This window comes from Bombina bombina, chromosome 9 (genome assembly GCF_027579735.1).
Source record: "Bombina bombina isolate aBomBom1 chromosome 9, aBomBom1.pri, whole genome shotgun sequence".
Taxonomy (NCBI): domain Eukaryota; kingdom Metazoa; phylum Chordata; class Amphibia; order Anura; family Bombinatoridae; genus Bombina; species Bombina bombina.
In genome coordinates, this window is record NC_069507.1 from 223541891 (window position 1) to 223559810 (window position 17920).

Sequence of the window (17920 nt, forward strand, 5' to 3'; positions counted from 1 at the left end):
ACTTTTAGCTTTGGTATTGGTATCCCATAAGTAATGGATGACCCGTGGACTGACTACACTTAACAGGAGAAAACATAATTTATGCTTACCTGATAAATTCCTTTCTCCTGTAGTGTAGTCAGTCCACGGCCCGCCCTGTTTTTACGGCAGGTCTAAATTTTAAATTAAACTCCAGTCACCACTGCACCCTATAGTTTCTCCTTTCTCGTTTGGTTTCGGTCGAATGACTGGGTATGACGTAGAGGGGAGGAGCTATATAGCAGCTCTGCTTGGGTGATCCTCTTGCACTTCCTGTTAGGGAGGAGATATAATCCCATAAGTAATGGATGACCCGTGGACTGACTACACTACAGGAGAAAGGAATTTATCAGGTAAGCATAAATTATGTTTTTAAGTGTTGTGTTTTTTAGAATTGTTTTTATAAATATACATATATATATGTTTTTATGTACCATGGATCCATGTTTAGTGATGTAATTTGTGTTTGTATTAAAATTGTGTTATTACTTTTATCCTTATCATTTTATCACCATTATTAACCTTTGCAGTTAATCACAGGGATATAGCCCCCATATAAGATAGTGTGAACACATCCCTCACACACACACTAGACCTTGCCTTTGTTGGCACTCCACTCTTAACTTATCTTCTACTTTTTACATTAATAACTGAACACATTGTAGTTTGTAATATGAAGTGAACAGATCATTGTTCCTGATGGCAGAGATAAAATGTTTACTTGGTTTGTTCATCTGTGGGTCTCAGCCTTTGAGTTGCAAGTATCCCAACAGGCATAATCTTTACCCTAAGGGGGAGATTTATCAAGCTGAGGCGGACAGGGGCGCACATACTCGCTCCTGTCTGCCGCAGCTCGCCTCTGGCGGGCTGAATTCCCCTGGCAAAATTCAGCATTGCACATAAGCACTATCTCCCCGGTCGGACTACACCGCAGAGATTGTTTTTCGCCACTTTAGAAGTGGCGAAAGGTTAGGAAAGCAGCGGTCTGATGTCCGCTGCTTGTTAAATACTGCGTGCAGGCTCTTGTGAGAACCTGCAGCCGTAGGGGCTCAAAGGCTTGCGAAAGCCTTTAATAAATCGACCCCTAAGTGCCCCAACTGCAACACGTAAATATTATTAGGCACTAGTACATAGCCCTGAATGCAAAATAAATTGCTATTGTATACTTTTTTTTTTTTTTCTTCAAGGAGTTTCTTTTAAAATCCAAATTTAATGAATTGAAATGCAGCAAATCAGTGGAAATATTAGATCAACAAATAATTAAAGAAAACAAATTGTATAGAAAACACCCAACACTCATATTAATCTTTAATATTATGTAATTTACATTAGAAAAATAATGTTAAAAAGTAATATTCATGTTACCACATATCTGCATCTAAATTCATCACATGCACAGTCTCAAGTCATTTAGTCTCAGTGAGGGAGCTGCTGACCAGTACAGGTATCCAATTAGAATCTGGCATGTTAGATGTGCTTGAGGGGAGAACTGGAAAATCACTGATCTCTGTGATGCACTTAGATTGTACCTTTGCTGCACCAGAGCAATCCACGGAGTACCCCTTACCAAGGCTCCAGGTACCCCAAGGGGTATATGTACCACTGGTTGAGAAACAAGGATGTATATAACTAAATTGCATACCTTCCCCCCCCCATGTAATACACATGTTAAAGGGACACTGAACCCAAATTTTTGCTTTCTTGATTCAGATAGAGCATTCAGTTTTAAGCAACTTTCTAATTTACTCCTATTATCAATTTTTCATTGTTCACTTGCTATCTTTAGTTGAAAAAGAAGGCATCTAAGCTTTTTTTTTTTTGGTTCAGAACTCTGGACATCACTTTTTTATTGGTGGATGAATTTATCCACCAATAAGCAAGAATAACCCAGGTTATTCACCAAAAATGGGCCTGCATCTAAACTTACATTCTTGCATTTCAAATAAAGATACCAAGAGAATGAAAAAAAATTGATAATTGGAGTAAATTAGAAAGTTGCTTAAAATTGCATGCTCTATCTGAATCACAAAAGAAAAAAATTGGGTTCAGTGTCCCTTTAACAGGAAATTGTAGTGTAAAAATGACATTCTATAATCTGTTAGCCCATGTATTTTTTGCACTACTTACAGCAGAACCCAAAGGGGTTAAACACATATGTAATGTCCCAATTGGGAACAGCTTAATACAGCTAGTGAGCCTTTAAGGAGCATGATTTGCACAACCCACCTTGTTCTGTTAATTGCCTCAACGGCTGTTTTCCTGCTTGGGACCAGCAGTTCTCTGTGGCTCCCAAGCAGGACTTTATCTATGTGTTTAACATTTTTGTGTGTGTTGGGGGTAAACACAGAGCTCCATGGTGAGTGATGCAAAAATGACAAATGATGATTTAAAAATGTGTCGCTGCATAATTGATTACTTTTCTTGTAAATTTGTTTTTGCATTTATGTCACTTTAAACTGAAACTAATACATAAGTATCAGTTGTGTGTACTTCCTACTAATGCTCACTGGATTATGGGTACAAAGAACATTTACACTTATCAGTCAGAGATCATTACCGGGAGGTTTAAAGGGCCAGTCAACACTAAAATTGTTCTTGTTTAAAAAGATAGTTAACGCCTTTACTACCCATTCCCCAGCTTTACACAACCACAGCTTTAAACCTCTAAATTTCTGCCCGTTTCTAAGCTAGTAAAGACGGCCTCTTATCACATGCTTTTTTTTTTTTTAGCTTTTCACAACAGGAGACTACTAGTTCATGTGAGCCATATAGATAACATTGTGAACATGACCGTGGGTAATTGGATAAAATGCAAGTCAATAGATAATAAATAAAAAGTCATGTGATCAAGGGGCTGTCAGAAGAGGCTTATAGATACAAGGTAATCACTGAGGTAAAAAGTATATTAATATAACCATGTTGGCTGTGCAAAACTGGGGAGTGGGTTATAAAGGGATTATCTATATTTTTAAACAATACATTTTTTGAGTTGACTGTCACTTTAAGTGTTAGCAGGATGCAAACACTTCATACTGCTGTATTAATTTAAATATTAACAGCATTTACTTGAATTACGAAATAAAAAATGTGCTTGTATCTAATTTATGTTCTGTCATATAGATATTTTCTTTTCATTAGGCAGGGGAGAGTCCATGACTTAATTCCTTACTGTTGGGAAATACAACACCTGGCCACCAGGAGGAGACAGACACCCCAGCCAAAGGCTTAAATATCCCTCCCACTTCCCCTATTCCCCAGTCATTCTTTGCCTTTTGTCACTATAGGAGGTGGCAGAGAAGTGTCAGAAGATTTGGATAGTCCTGTAATGTGTATGTGCCCTTCAAGAAAGGACTGGAGTTTTAAGTAATCATGGCATCCTCTCAGTGAGAGTATTGATGAAATTTAGAGTCTTGAGATGCAGGGAAAGTTTTTCAGCGAACCCATCCAGACTGTCGCCTAACACCTCCTGAGCAATCGGTGTTGACGAGTTTCACTACTTGCTGTTACATACTCAAGTCCATGTCAGACGCGTCGCTGCAAGACTGTCACACTTGAGAGGCTGTACCTGTTCCACAGCATGGATCCTGGAGGGTAAGACCTTTTTATATATACACTTTTTCTATACAGGGTCACAGTGTGGCTCCTTTGTCTCGATAGGATCAAGGGTTAATATCTCCTTCAGGGAAATTATTTGAACAGCTTGGGGTTATTTATAACTGCTTTAATGTGAGAGTTTTTGGGCTCATAGACTGTGTGCTTTTGGCTTGGAACAAACAGGTTTCACTTTTGTTTTTTGAGTGTTGCGCAGCTCATAATAGCTTAGCGCCTTTTTCATAGCAGGGGAAGTCCTGTCCTACTCACCACATGACCGGGTGCGGTCTTTTTCTTTCGATCCTGCGGCGGACATCACTCCTAAGGAGATTGTTTTCACTGCTAGCTGTCTGGGTCTAGGAGGTGATGAGTGCCCCAGCCATTGGGATTATAAAGGTGCTGTTTTTTGAATAAAAGTGTTTACTTTTTTTCTGTCCTTCTGTGAATATATCTTAGCTATTGCTACATTTGCTTAAGCACTATTCTAAAGTCTAAGAAGTGAGACAAGCCTGCTAATACTCATAGTGCTATTAGCCCCTCTGAGCCGTCTACCTCGGAATTTGTGTCCCGAGAGATTACTACCCTTTCTACACTACCCGCTCCTCATGCAGTTCCCCGCGGATCATTTAATCCTCCATCTGGAGGGGACTTTTTCCGGCGGACTTTACCGAGCAGTTACAATCGGCGGTGTCTGCGGCCCTGAGTGCCTTACCTCGCTCTAGCAAACTTAAAGGGACAGTATACACTCATTTTCATATAACTGCATGTAATAGACACTACTATAAAGAATAAGATGCACAGATACTTATATAAAAATCCAGTATAAAACTGTTTAAAAACTTACTTAGAAGCTGCCAGTTTAGCTCTGTTGAAAAGGTAGCTGGAAAGCCCACTGCAAGTGGGAAATAAGACACTCCCCCCCCTCCCCCTTCTTTTGCATATGAAAAGACCATTTACACAAGCAGAAGCAAGCTGGAGAAGGTAGCTGACAGTATTCACATAAAACTTTGGGGCTTGGTTAGGAGTCTGAAAATCAGAGCAATGTTATTAAAAAATAAGCAAAACTATACATTTAAAAAAAAAAAAAAAAACCTTTATGGGCTATATAAATAGATCATCTACAAAACATTTATGCAAAGAAAAAATGAGTGTATAATGTCCCTTTAAGAGAAAGGTTAAACATATTTCTCCTGACCTAGAGTCATTTAAATATTTGTCGGATCTAGCTACTATGTCCCAGCTATCCGAGGATGAGTTAACCTCTGTAGCTTCAGAGGGTGAACTTTCTTAGTCGGAGACTTCAGTTTCTAAACCTCCTTCAGCGGAGTAACCCTCCTTTAGATTTAAAATTGAACATCTGTGTTTTTTTATTTAAGGAGGTTCTGTCTACGCTAGAGGTTCCAGAGGCTATACTACCTGAGGAACCTAAGATCCCTAAATTAGACAGGGTCCCTCTGACTTTTCTGTGCCAGTTAAGATGGCAAACATTATTAGTATCGAATGGGCAAGAATAGGAACTTTTTCCCCCTTGTCTACTTTTAAAAAATGATTCCCGGTCCCTGACTCTCAATTTGATTTGTGGGGTTCCATCCCTAAGGTGGATGGCGCTATTTGTACGCTGGCTAAGCGTACTACTATCCCTCTGGAGGATAGTTATTCTTTTAGAGAGCATATGGATAAGAAAATGGAAACCTTTCCGAGGAAGATGTTTCAACATACAAGGTTTTTATTTCAACCGGCGGCAGCTGTAGCCGTGGTTGCTGGAGCAGCTACCTACTGGTGCGACACTCTGTTGGAGCTCATTGAGGTGGAGACTCCCCTCGAGGATATTCAGGAGAGGATTAAGTTTCTGAGAATTGCTAACGCCTTCATCTGTGACGCGAATATGTCAATTTTTTGCATAAATGCAAAGGCTTCTGGCTTTGTGGTCCTAGCCTGCCGGCTCTCTGGTTGAAGTGTTGGTCTGCAGATATGACTTCTAAATCCAGACTCCTTTCTCTTCTGTTCAAGGGGAAGATTTTATTCAGTCCAGGGCTAATCCTACCGCAGGATTAGAAAAATAGGCCTAAGGGACGGCAATTGTCTAATTTCTTTCATATAGGTGGCGAGAGTCCATGAGCTAGTGACGTAGGGGATATACATTCCTACCAGAAGGGGGAAAAGTTTCCCAAACCTCAAATGCCTATAAATACATCTTCCACCTCACTCATACCTCAGTTTTACAAACTTAATTAATTTTTTTTTTTTCAAATTTAGTTTTTTTGCAATTATGTCTCAAACTGAACCTGCCTCTGATGTTACCATATGATTTGAGCTGCATGAACAAGTATTTACTAAAGCTAAGTATGTTTGTTGTATTAAAGCTGATCTAAATTATTCAGCTTTATTATGTGGCTCTTGTTTTTGACAAATTGTTAAAAATTGTACATAGATTTTATTGCTGCAGCTATAGAGAAGGCAATGACTGCTATTTTGCCTTCAAATAAATGTAAAAGGGTTTTGCAACATTTTCCTAAACCTAGTGAATTAAGTACTGACCCTTCAGCATACTGATGTATCCTCTACTGATGGGGTTTCCTCTGATTCAGAGGATGCCACGTCAGAGACGGGTATAGACAATTTTTTTTTATTTAAGTTAGAATATATTTGTTCTCTCTTTTATAGGAAGTTTTGTTTACTTTGGGTATTGAAGAGTCTAAACCTCCTGATTATAAGCTAGTAATTCTCTAAATTCTGTATTTAATACTACTGTTATTACTCCTGAAGTATTTCCTATTCCTGACGCTATCTCTGTGATTGCTAAAGAATAGTCTAATCCTGGTATCTCTTTTAAACCTTCTTCTAGGTTTAAGAAATTGTATACTTTATCTGTAGCCATTTTATAAATCTGGGAAACAGTTCCTAAAGTTGATGGGGCTATTTTCACTGTTGCCAGACATATTACTATTCCAATGGAAGACGGTATTTCTTTTAAGGATCCTTTAGATAGGAAGTTTGTAACTTATCTAAGAAGGGCATATTGTCATACTGGCTATTTTCTTAGACCTGTTATATCTAGGGCAGATGTTGCTGCTACTTCTACTTTTTGGTTGGACAGTTTAGCACAGCAGTTGTCTTCAGATTCTGAATTATCTAACATTATTGTTTTACTTCAACATATAAATCATTTTATTTATGATGCTATATTTGATGTTATGAAGATCAATGTCAAATCCAAATCTTTATCCATTCTAACTAGAAGAGCTTTATGGCTTAATCTTGGAATCCTGACATGGTGTCTAGATTATTATCTCCACTGGTACTGGGGGGTAAGGGAGTCTTTCTGCCCCAAGACGAGAAATCTAAGGGTAATTTTTAAGCTCCCAATCATTTTCGTCCTTTCGTCAGAATAGAGAAAAGAAAACCACTCCTTCCTATAAGGCTTCTGGCTCTAATTGGATACCATCTCTGAATTGGAATAAATCCAAGCCTTATAAGAAACCCAATCCTGCCCCTAAACCTACATGAAGGTGCGGCCCTCAAGCCAGTTCTGGTAAGGGGCAGACTAAACTATTTCAAAGAGTTTGGACAGACTCTGTCCAAAATCAGTGGATTCAGAATATCATTTCTCAGGGGTATCAAAAAGGATTCAGAATAAGACCTCCTTTGGGAAGATTCTTTCTTCCTTATGTACCAAAAAACCCAGTAAAATCTCAAGCCTTTTCTGATATGTGTTTCAAATCTAGAACTTTCAGGGGTAATTATCCCAGTTCCACAGCAGGAACAAGGATTGGTGTTTTTATTCACATCTATTCATTGTACCAAAGAAGGAACATTCTTTCAGTCCAATTTTGGATCTGAAAACTTTAAATCGTTTTGCAAGAGTCCCAACTTTCAAGATAGTGACTATGACTATTCTGCCTTTTGTTCAGCAAGGTCACTTCATATCCTCAATAAACTTACAGGACGCTTACCTTCACAATCCGATTCATCCAGATCACTATTGTTTTCTGAGATTCTCTTTTCTAAGCAAGAATTACCAATTTGTCGCTCTTCTGTTTGGCCTTGCAACAGCACCAAGAATATTCCGAGTTGGAGAGCAGGGTATTGCGGCGTTTCCTTATTTGGACGATATCTTGGTACTAGCTCAATAGATTTCCAGATAAATTCAGTGTCCTTGACTCTATCCGTAACAGGAAAGAGACGTTTGAGATTGGTTTCAGCTTGTCAAAACCTTCAGTCTCTTATCATTCCCTTCAGTGGCTATGTGCATGGAAGTTTTAGGTCTCATGATTGCAGCATCGGACACAATCTTTTTTGCTTGTTTTCATATGAGACCTCTACAGCTTTGCATGTGGCACCAATGGTGCAGAAATTATACTCAGATATCACAACTGATATACTTAAATTCCAACACTCAACTCTCTCTGACTTGATGGTTAAACCATCACCTTATTGTTCAAGGGGCCTCCTTTGTTCGTCCTACCTGGACTGTGATCACAACAGATGCACTTCTCACAAGTTGGGGAGCTGTTTGGGGGTTTCTGACAGCACAATGAGTTTGGAATCCTCGAGAGGTGAGGATACCAATCTATATCTTAGAACTCTGCTATTTTCAGAGTTCTTCAGGCTTGGCCTCTATTAAAGAGAGAATCGTATATTCGGTTTCAAACAGACAATGTAACAACAGTGGCATATGTCAATCATCAAGGGGGACTCACAGTCCCCTAGCAATGAAAGAAGTATCTCTAATACTTTCTTGGGTGGAATCCAACTCTTGTCTAATCACTGCCATTTATATACCAGGTATAGACAATTGGAAAGCGGATTATCTCAGCAGTCAGACTTTACATCCGGGGGAGTGGTCTCTCCATCCAGATGTGTTCTATACAGATGTGGGGTCTTTTTTCCACCTCTGGTTCTTCTTCCAAGAGTGATCTCAAAGATGATAATGGAACAATCTTATGTGTTTCTGATATGACCAGCATGGCCTCACAAGTTCTGGTATGCGGACCTTGTCCTAAATGTCCAGTTGCCAACCTTGCACACTTTCTCTAAGACCAGACCTTCTGTCTCAAGGCCTGTTTTTCCATCCGGATCTTAAATCTTCTAAACCAACCTTCTAAATTTGAAGGCATGGAAATTGATCACTTAGTCCTTAGTCATAGAGGTTTTTATAAATCTGTAATTAACACTTTGATACAGGCTTGTAAGCCTGTTTCAAGGAAAATGTATCACAAGGTTTGGAAAACCTATATTTCATGGTGTTCCACTCATGATTAATGTTGGCATTCTTTTAGAATTCCTAGGATTGTACAGTTTCTTCAGGATGGTTTGGATAAAGGGTTGTCTGCCAATACTTTGAAAGGACAAATCTCTGCTTTTTCTGTTTTATTTCACAGAAAGATTGCTAATCTTCCTGATGTTCACTGTTTCATACAGGCTTTGACTCATATGAAACCTGTTATTAAATCTATCTCTCCTCCTTGGAGTCTAAATTTGGTATTAAAGACTTTGCAGGCTCCCCCTTTTGAGCCTATGCATTTTTTGTACATTAAACTACTTTTTTAGGAAAGTGTTATTTCTCTTGGCTATCTCTTCTGCTAGAAGAGTTTCTGAATTGTCTGCTCGCTCTTGCAAGTCTAATTATCGGATTTTCCATGAAGATAAGCTGTTTTGCGAACTTCGTTTAATTTTTGCCTTAAGTTGTGAATTCTAACAACATCAATAGGGAAATTATTGTTCCTTCCTTGTGTCCTAATCCTAAGAATACTCTTGAAAGGTCTTTACATTCTTTGGATGTGGTAAGAGCTTTGAAATATTATATTTAGGCTACTTAAGATTTCAGGACGATGTCTAGTCTATTTGTTATTTTTTCTTGTTTCCGAAAAGGTCAGAAAGCCTCTGCCATTTCTTTGGTATCTTTTTTGAAACTTGTGGTTCACAAAGCTTATTTAGAGGCGGGGCAGTCTCCGCCATATAGAATAACAGCTCATTGTACAAGATCAGTTGCCACATATTGGGGTTTCAAGAATGAAGCTTCTGTTGATCAAATCTGCAAAGCAGCCACTTGGTCTTCTTTGCATACCTTTAATAAATATTTCCATTTTGATGTTTTTGCTTCTTCGTAAGCAGCTTTTGGTAGAAAGGTTCTTCAGGCAGCTGTCTCAGTTTGATTCTTGTGCCTATGAATTAATTTTTTGAATTGTTAAGAAAACATAATTTTATTTTTGGATTTAATTTCTCAGCGGAAATAGCCGTTTTTATTTTATCCCTCCCTTTCTATTGACTCGTGGACCTCCACATCTTGGGTATTATATCCCATACGTCACTAGCTAATGGACTCTCGCCACCTATATAAAAAAGAAAACTTAATTTATGTAAAAACCTACCTATCATTTCTTTTATGGTGGCGAGAGTCCATGAGACACACCCATTTTTTTGTGGATATGTTTTTTTTAATTAAAGCACATTTTATATCCTGTTCCTTTTTTTATGCTTTTACTCCTTATACACCTTACTATCTTGGCTATATGTTAATCTGAGGTATGAGTGAGGTGGGAGGTGTATTTATAGGCATTTGAGGTTTGGGAAACTTTGCCCCCTCCTGGTAGGAAGGTATATCCCATATGTCACTAGCTCATGGACTCTCGCCACCATGAAAGAAATTAATTTATCATGTAAGTTCTTACATAAATTATGTTTTTCGTTCTGACAAATCACAACAGCAGCAATCCTCATCCAAGTCCGAGCAGCCCAAGAGTACTTGGAAGTTGGCTCAGTCCTGGAATAAGTCCAAACAGACTAAGAAGCCCGCCGAGAACAAATCGGCATGAAGGGGCGGCCCCGATCCGTGATCAAATCGCGTAGGGGGCAGACTGTCTCTTTTTTCAGACGCTTGGTTCCAGGATGTACAGGATCCTTGGGTCCTGGAGGTTGTATCTCAAGGATACAGGATAGGATTCAAGTCTCATCCGCCCAGGGGCAGATTCCTTCTCTCCAGTCTGTCTACAAGACCAGAAAAGAGGGCTGCCTTCTTAGGTTGGGTACGGGATCTCTCCTCTCTAGTAGTAATTGTCCCTGTATCTACAGCAGAAAGCGGTTTCGGGTTTTATTCAAACCTTTTCATGGTTCCAAAGAAGGGGAGGGAATTTTTCGTCCAATTCTGAATTTAAAGTGCCTAAACAAGTTTGAGTGTTCCCGCTTTCAAGATGGAGACAATACGGTCAATCTTTCCTCTTGTTCAAGAAGGACAGTTTATGACCACCATAGACCTGAAGGATGCATACCTTCACGTTCCGATACACAGGGAACATTTTCAGTTCCTGAGGTTTGCTTTTCTGGACTAGCACTTCGAGTTCCTAGAGCTTTCGTTTGGCCTATCTACTGCTCCAAGGATATTTTCAAAGGTTCTGAGGGCTCTTCTAGCTGTTGAAAGAACAAAAGGTATTGCAGTAGTGCCTTACCTGGACGATATCTTGGTGCAGGCACCATCTTTTCGTCTAGCGGAAGTACATTCAGAGTCCCTTCTCATTCTTCTTCGATCACATGGATGGAAGATAAACTTGGAAAAGATTTCTTACTCCAAGTACAAGGGTGCATTTCCTGGGGACAATAATAGATTCCATATCCATGAGAATATTCCTCACAGATCAGAGACATGGCAAGCTAGTTATTGCATGTCTTGCCCTCCAGGCCTCCTTGAAACCCTCAGTGGCTCAGTGTATGGAGGTGATCGAACTCATGGTGTCCTGTATGGACATTATTCCTTTTGCCAGATTCCATCTCAGACCCTTACAACTTTGCATGCTGAGACAATGGAACGGCGACCATTCAGATCTGTCTCAACAGATTGTGCTGGACAACCTGTTAAGAGAATCGCTCTCTTGGTGGCTCTGTCCAGATCATCTGTCACAAGGCATGTGCTTCTTGAGACCGTCCTGGGAGATTGTGACTACGAACGCAAGCCTTTCCAGCTGGGGAGCCGTTTGGGGTGCCAAGAAGGCACAAGGGCTGTGGACTCAGGAGGAGTCCTCCCTTCTGATCAATATATTGGAACTCCAGCCAATCTTCAATGCCTTGAAGGCTTGGTCCCTTCTGGGTTTGTCATAGTTTATCAGATTCCAATCAGACAATATAACCTCAGTTGCATACATCAACCATCAGGGGGTAACGAGAGGTTGCTTGGCGATGAGAGAAGTATCTCAGATACTGGAGTGGGCGGAGACTCACAGATGTATGCGGTCATTGATCCACATTCCGGGTGTGGACAACTGGGAAGCGGACTTCCTCAGCAGGCAATCTTTTCAACCAGGGGAATGGTCTCTCCACCCGAGGTGCTTTGCAGAGATATGCAGCGAGTGGGGGAAGCTGGAGATAGATCTCATGGCATCCCACCTCAATACAAAGCTACCCGGTACAGGTCGAGGGATCCTCAGGCAGAATTGATAGATGCCCTATCAGTACCATGGAGGTTCAGACTCATATCTTTTTCCTCCATTACTGCTTCTCCCTCGTGTAGTGGCTTGCATCAAGCAGGAGCAAGCATCAGTGATTCTGATTGCTCTATTGTGGACGCCAAGTATGTGGTTTGCGGATCTGGTGGGGATGTCATCATCTCCTCAGTGGAGGTTACCTTGTCGCAGAGATCTGCTGATACCTAGTCCCTTTGTTCATCAAAATCTAGATTCTCTGAGGCTGACTGCGTGGAGATTGAACGCTTAGTCTTAGCCAAGAGAGGGTTCTCTGAGACTGTTATCAAGCTTGTAAGCCAGTTACTCGTTGTATCTACCATACAGTGTGGCAGACTTACTTGTACTGGTGTAAAGAGTGTGGTTTTTCCTGGCATAAGGTTAAGGTTGACAGAATTTTATCTTTTCTCCAGGATGGACTGGAGAAGGGTCTATCTGCTAGTTGCCTGAAGGGACAAATATTGGCCCTGTTGGTGTTACTGTATAAGAGATTGGCTGAGCTTCTGGATGTGCTGTCCTTTGTTAAGGCTCTGACTAGGATCAGACCTGTGTTTAGATCTGGGGCTCCGCCTTGGAGCCTAAATCTTGTCCTTAGTGTTTTGCAGCAGGCTCCGTTTTAACCTATGCATACTGTTCACATTAAATTGCTATCTTGGAAAGTTCTTTTTTTGCTGGCTATTGCCTCTGCGCGCATAGTTTCTGAGATTTCTGCTTTGCAATGGGACTCCCCTTATCTTGTTTTTCATGCTGATAATGCAGTTTTACGTACTAAATTAGGGTTCCTCCCTAAGGTGGTGTCAGATCGTAACATTAATCAAGAAATTGTTCCTTCCTTGTGTTCTAATCCTTCTTTAGAGAAGGAACACTTGCTTCACAATCTAGATGTGTTTCGTGCCTTGAAGTTCTATCTTTAGGCTACTAAGGAATCGAGACAATCTTCCTCTTTGCTTGTCATCTATACGGGGAAGCGTAAAGGGCAGAAGGCTACTACGACTTCCCTATCTTTCTGGTTGAGGAGTGTCATCCACTTAGCTTATGAGACAGTGGGGCATCAGCCTCCTGAGAGGATAACGGCTCATTCCACTAGAGCAGTGGCTTCCTCCTGGGCTTTTAAGAACGAAGACTCTATGGATCAGATTTGTAAGGCGGCTACCTGGTCTTCCTTACACACTTTTTCTAAATTTTACAAGTTTGATGTGTTTGCTTCGGCTGAAGCAACTTTCGGGGGAAAAGTTTTGCAGGCTATGGTGCCCTCAGAATAGGGCCCGCCTCTTTTTTTGTTCCCTCCCGTTATTCATTCAGTGTCCTCTGGAGCTTGGGTAAAGTTTTCCCATAAGGAATGAAGTTGTGGACTCTCCCTTCCTTATGGAAGGAAAACATAATTTATGCGTACCAGATAAATTCCTTTCCTTCCTGGCAGGGAGAGTCCACGAACCCGCCAGTAATTTATTTTTGTTGGGCTGCTACCTTTTTATATTATTTCTTCTGGTACCTTTATACCCCGATGTTTCTCCTACTTTTCCTTGTTCCCTCGGCAGAATGACTGGGCGATAGGGGAAGTGGGAGGGATATTTAAGACTTTGGCTTGGGTGTCTTTGCCTCCCCCTGGTAGCCAGGTGTTGTATTTCCCACCAGTATGGAATGAAGTTGGACTCTCCCTGCCAGGAAGGAAAGGAATTTATCTGGTCAGCATAAATTATGTTTCTTTTTAGTGTCCCATTAGTTTATAAAATATGTATATGTATCTTTCTATTACGTATATGAAAAAAATCTTCATTTATACACACACACACATATATATATATATATATATATTAGACACCTTTATTTATTTTTTTGCATTTAAAAAGTTGTTAAAGCACTTTACAGCTAAAGAAAAACGGACATGAAGTGTGTGTTTGTGTACAGCAGAGGTACCTGTTTTTCACGGGCTAATATAGATAATACTCACTTTATACAGTTGGTTTATTTAGCACAGAAACATACGTTTAAAAAAACAACAAAAAAAAAACAACTGTAAGACATGTTAAAACATTAATTTTAAAGTGATTATAAACTTTAATTACTGCCTAGTATATAAATTAATCTTAAAAATGTCACTTTAAAAATAAAGCTTTTTTAAAACAAATTAATGAATTAAAGTATTTATCATTGAGTGATGATAAACATTGCGCCGTTCCTCCGCCCGCATCTCATACTTTATTTAGCAGATCGTTGATGAATCCAGCTTCCTCTAATCGTTGCGTGCCCCATCTGGTGTCCAACTCCATGGGGCACGTAACGATTGGAGGAAGCCAGATACGTCATCGCTCTGCTAAATAAAGTATGAGATGTAGGAGGAACGGCTCAATGTTTACCATCACTCAATGGTAAATATTTTAAAAATTATGCATCTTTAAAAATTTTAATGAATTTAAGTGCCCCTGTTTTTAAGATTGTTATTTACTGGGTAGTAATTTATTAAAGTTTACAATCACTTTAAGCTTTAGCAGAGAAAATGTTTTGAGTTCCATGTCCCATTTATAATAATAAAAATTAAAAAATATAATTTTGTGTTTGGTTTGATCTTATGACCTCTATTTCAGTTGGCTCATCTTCATCGTGCAGCAGCTCTCAAGGTTACAGATAGGATCCTGGCCCCAAGCTAACTGCGCATGACTCTAACCTGCAGGAGACTGGCTCTCTGAAGGGTGTCTCTGAACTGAAACGCTGAGTGATGTGTTCATCCTCACCAAGACCTCTCAAGTCTCCTGCCAAAATCCGGCAAATGCTGACTCTTTTTATAACAAGAGTCCTCTTGTACATTTGTGTTTTTTTGGTTTTTTTTTAAATGAAACTTGAACTTTTGCTGCTAAACACAAGGATATTTACTGAGAAACTAAGAAGATTTTCATCAGCATCTTGACTTTGCTCCATTACTTCTGCCACGGGCATTGCATCTTAAATAAAATGAGACATAGGACAAGCAATATGTATAGACTACCCTACAGATAGCTGCCCTGCACCCTGCAGCTTTTACATTCTCTCCCATCAAGTGCTGTGTGTGATTCATTTTCGCTTCTAAACAGACATTTTATCCAAGTTGTTCCTTCTCTTCCCGCATCAGAGGCTGAAATATCACCATACAGACATCTGTTAAAATATAGTTTAACATTGATGACATAAAGTATTTCCATTTTTTGTTGTTGCTTTATATAAAAATGGGAAAAAAACAAGAATAGGTGTTTTTTTTTTTGAGGTTTGTTTGCTTTGTTAGCTATGTAAACCATGAATAATTCTGCGTTACAGATATGTTTTTTTTTTTTTTTCCATTCTCCTAATCCTTGTCAGGTTACTTTTGTAATATTTATATATAATATATATATATTATTATTATTATTATTATTTTTTCTTTCTTTCCCTCCTTTGTTTTTTTTTTCCAGTTTCATAATTTAATTTAAACCTGTTCACCTCCACATTGTTCTGCTAACCTTTTTTGTCAAAATTAGCTGCCACAAGAGTTTTTTTTTTTCTTCCTATTGTTATATACCTCTTTTGGACCAAAATTAAAGTTCTTAAATGTTTTACATCAGCTGTTGGGGCCAAAACTTTTCTTGTGCAGATGATTTTTTTTCATGCATGCGTAGACACTGCAAAAGACAACAAACTAAACATTTTGCACTTGAGAATCTGCTGTCCCTTTAGAAATGTGTGGCAAAATGTCAGGTAGCAATATTGGTCCTAAAAAGAGTATAGATTGATTTAAAATTAATCTAGGCTTTAATCATAAATGGAAATAAAATATACCCACGTAGTTAACACAGCCTCACAAGTCTTTTCTTCAAATCTGCAGTGACATGAGTTATTTAAATATTTGCAATTTTAAATTGTCCTGTTTTTTTTTACATTGAAATGAACAACATAGTATTACAAACTGTTCAATGTTATCTCCACACAACAAGTCTTATCTTCCTCCATCAGTCAGCTATTGCATTATTTGTGTTCACTAAATGAATGTGCTATGGCGTGTGCCAGCCTTAAGTAGATTAATATCTCGCCAAGAATAAAAATGGTTTCAGCTTGCACTCTCAGCTGAAATTCCAACTCCTTTTTACACACACACACACCCACAAAACTGAGTTGTGGGTGTGGTGGGAGGTTTATTTATAAGCATTTTGAGGTTTGGGAAACTTTCCCCCCTCCTGGTAGGAATGTATATTCCATACGTCACTAGCTCATGGACTCTTGCCAATTACATAATATATATATATATATATATATATATATATATATATATATATATATATATATATATATATATATATATATATATATATATATATATATATTGTAACAAGATCCTTTGACAACCATTGTCTTCTAGGGTTTAAATGCAATAGAGGACAATCCAGTTAAAGTTTTCAAAACTTTTTCTTCCAAAATAGCAAGGTGACTTTAACAGCAGCATACAGTTTGTTCACAGGCAAGGCAAAAGAAACAGATACAGTCTCTGCACAAGATTCTAAAACGGCAAATCTCTGCCTGCATTGTCTGCAGCAATACAAATGTCCTTTACAGAATGTAACAGCAAGCAGAAATCCAGCAAAACGTTTAGTACATTATATTTTTCACAACACATCATATCAGGCCTCCTGCCTGGCTGTAATCTACTTAGCTAGAGAAATGCTTCCCTTTTAAACCCTAGGAGCAGTAATCATGAGCCATACCTGAGTTTAATTGTCTTTAACAGGTGTAAGGTATTCACAACTAAAAAACACTAATCACTTCCCTGGGGTTTCTTGGCAAAATGGTAAAGTGAAATGTATTAAACTTGGTCTAATATATACTCCCTCTATCACCAAACCAGACTTTCTGTCACACTTCCTCCCCCTCAGCTCACACTTGGTGGAGTGAGCGGCCATAGACATTAAAGAGTGTACCCTTGAAAGACCATCAGCATTGCCCTGCAAAAGACCTGCTCTGTGCTCAACAAAGAAATGAAAAGGCTGCAGACTAAGAAACTATCTAGTCACTCTTGCATTCCTCTCCTTATTCTGGCTCATCCGTTTGAGAGGAGCATGATCTGTAATCAACCTGAATTTCCTTCCCAACAAATAGTAGAGACTCCAAAGCCCACTTAATAGCTAAACATTGTTTTTCAACAATAGAGTAATTTCTTTCATGTAATTAGCAAGAGTCCATGAGCTAGTGACGTATGGGATATACATTCCTACAAGGAGGGGCAACGTTTCCCAAACCTTAAAATGCCTATAAATACACCCCTCACCACACCCACAATTCAGTTTTACAAACTTTGCCTCCCGTGGAGGTGGTGAAGTAAGTTTGTGCTAGATTCTACGTTGATATGCGCTTCGCAACAGGTTGAAGCCCGGTTTTCCTCTCAGAGTGCAGCGAATGTCAGAGGGATGTGAAGAGAGTATTGTCTATTTGAATACAATGGTCTACCTCTAGGGGATCTATTTCATAGGTTCTCTGTTATCGGTCGTAGAGATTTCTTCTCCTACCTCCCTTTTCAGATCGACGATATACTCTTATATACCATTACCTCCACTGATTCTCGTTTCAGTACTGGTTTGGCTATCTACTATATGTAGATGAGTGTCCTGGGGTAAGTAAGTCTTATTTTTTTGTGACACTCTAAGCTATGGTTGGGCACTTTATATGTAAAGTTCTAAATATATGTCTATAAACTTATATTTGCCTTGATTCAGGATAATCAGTATTCCTTTTCAATACAGACTGTCAGTTTCATTATTGGGATAATGCTTTCAATTTATTTTTTCTTACCTTGAAAAATTTTTATTTGACCATTTTTTTCCTGCGTGCTGTTAAGCTCGCGGGGGCAGAAAATGTTTCTTTTT

The 17920-nt window shown here is 39.1% G+C and overlaps 1 protein-coding gene across 3 annotated transcripts in view; it reads left to right on the forward strand.

The window, feature by feature from the left end:
* CACUL1 (CDK2 associated cullin domain 1) overlaps positions 1-15857 on the forward strand; it is a 170166-nt gene extending 154309 nt beyond the window's left edge. For all 3 annotated transcript variants that reach the window (XM_053692673.1, XM_053692672.1, XM_053692674.1), the window contains one exon: positions 14645-15857. Coding sequence is in view for 2 of the 3 variants with exons in the window: in XM_053692672.1 (XP_053548647.1) it covers positions 14645-14688 (44 nt within the window). In the remaining variant the exon portion in view is untranslated. The remainder of the gene's footprint in view (positions 1-14644) is intronic.
* The last annotated feature ends 2063 nt before the right edge of the window (positions 15858-17920 follow it).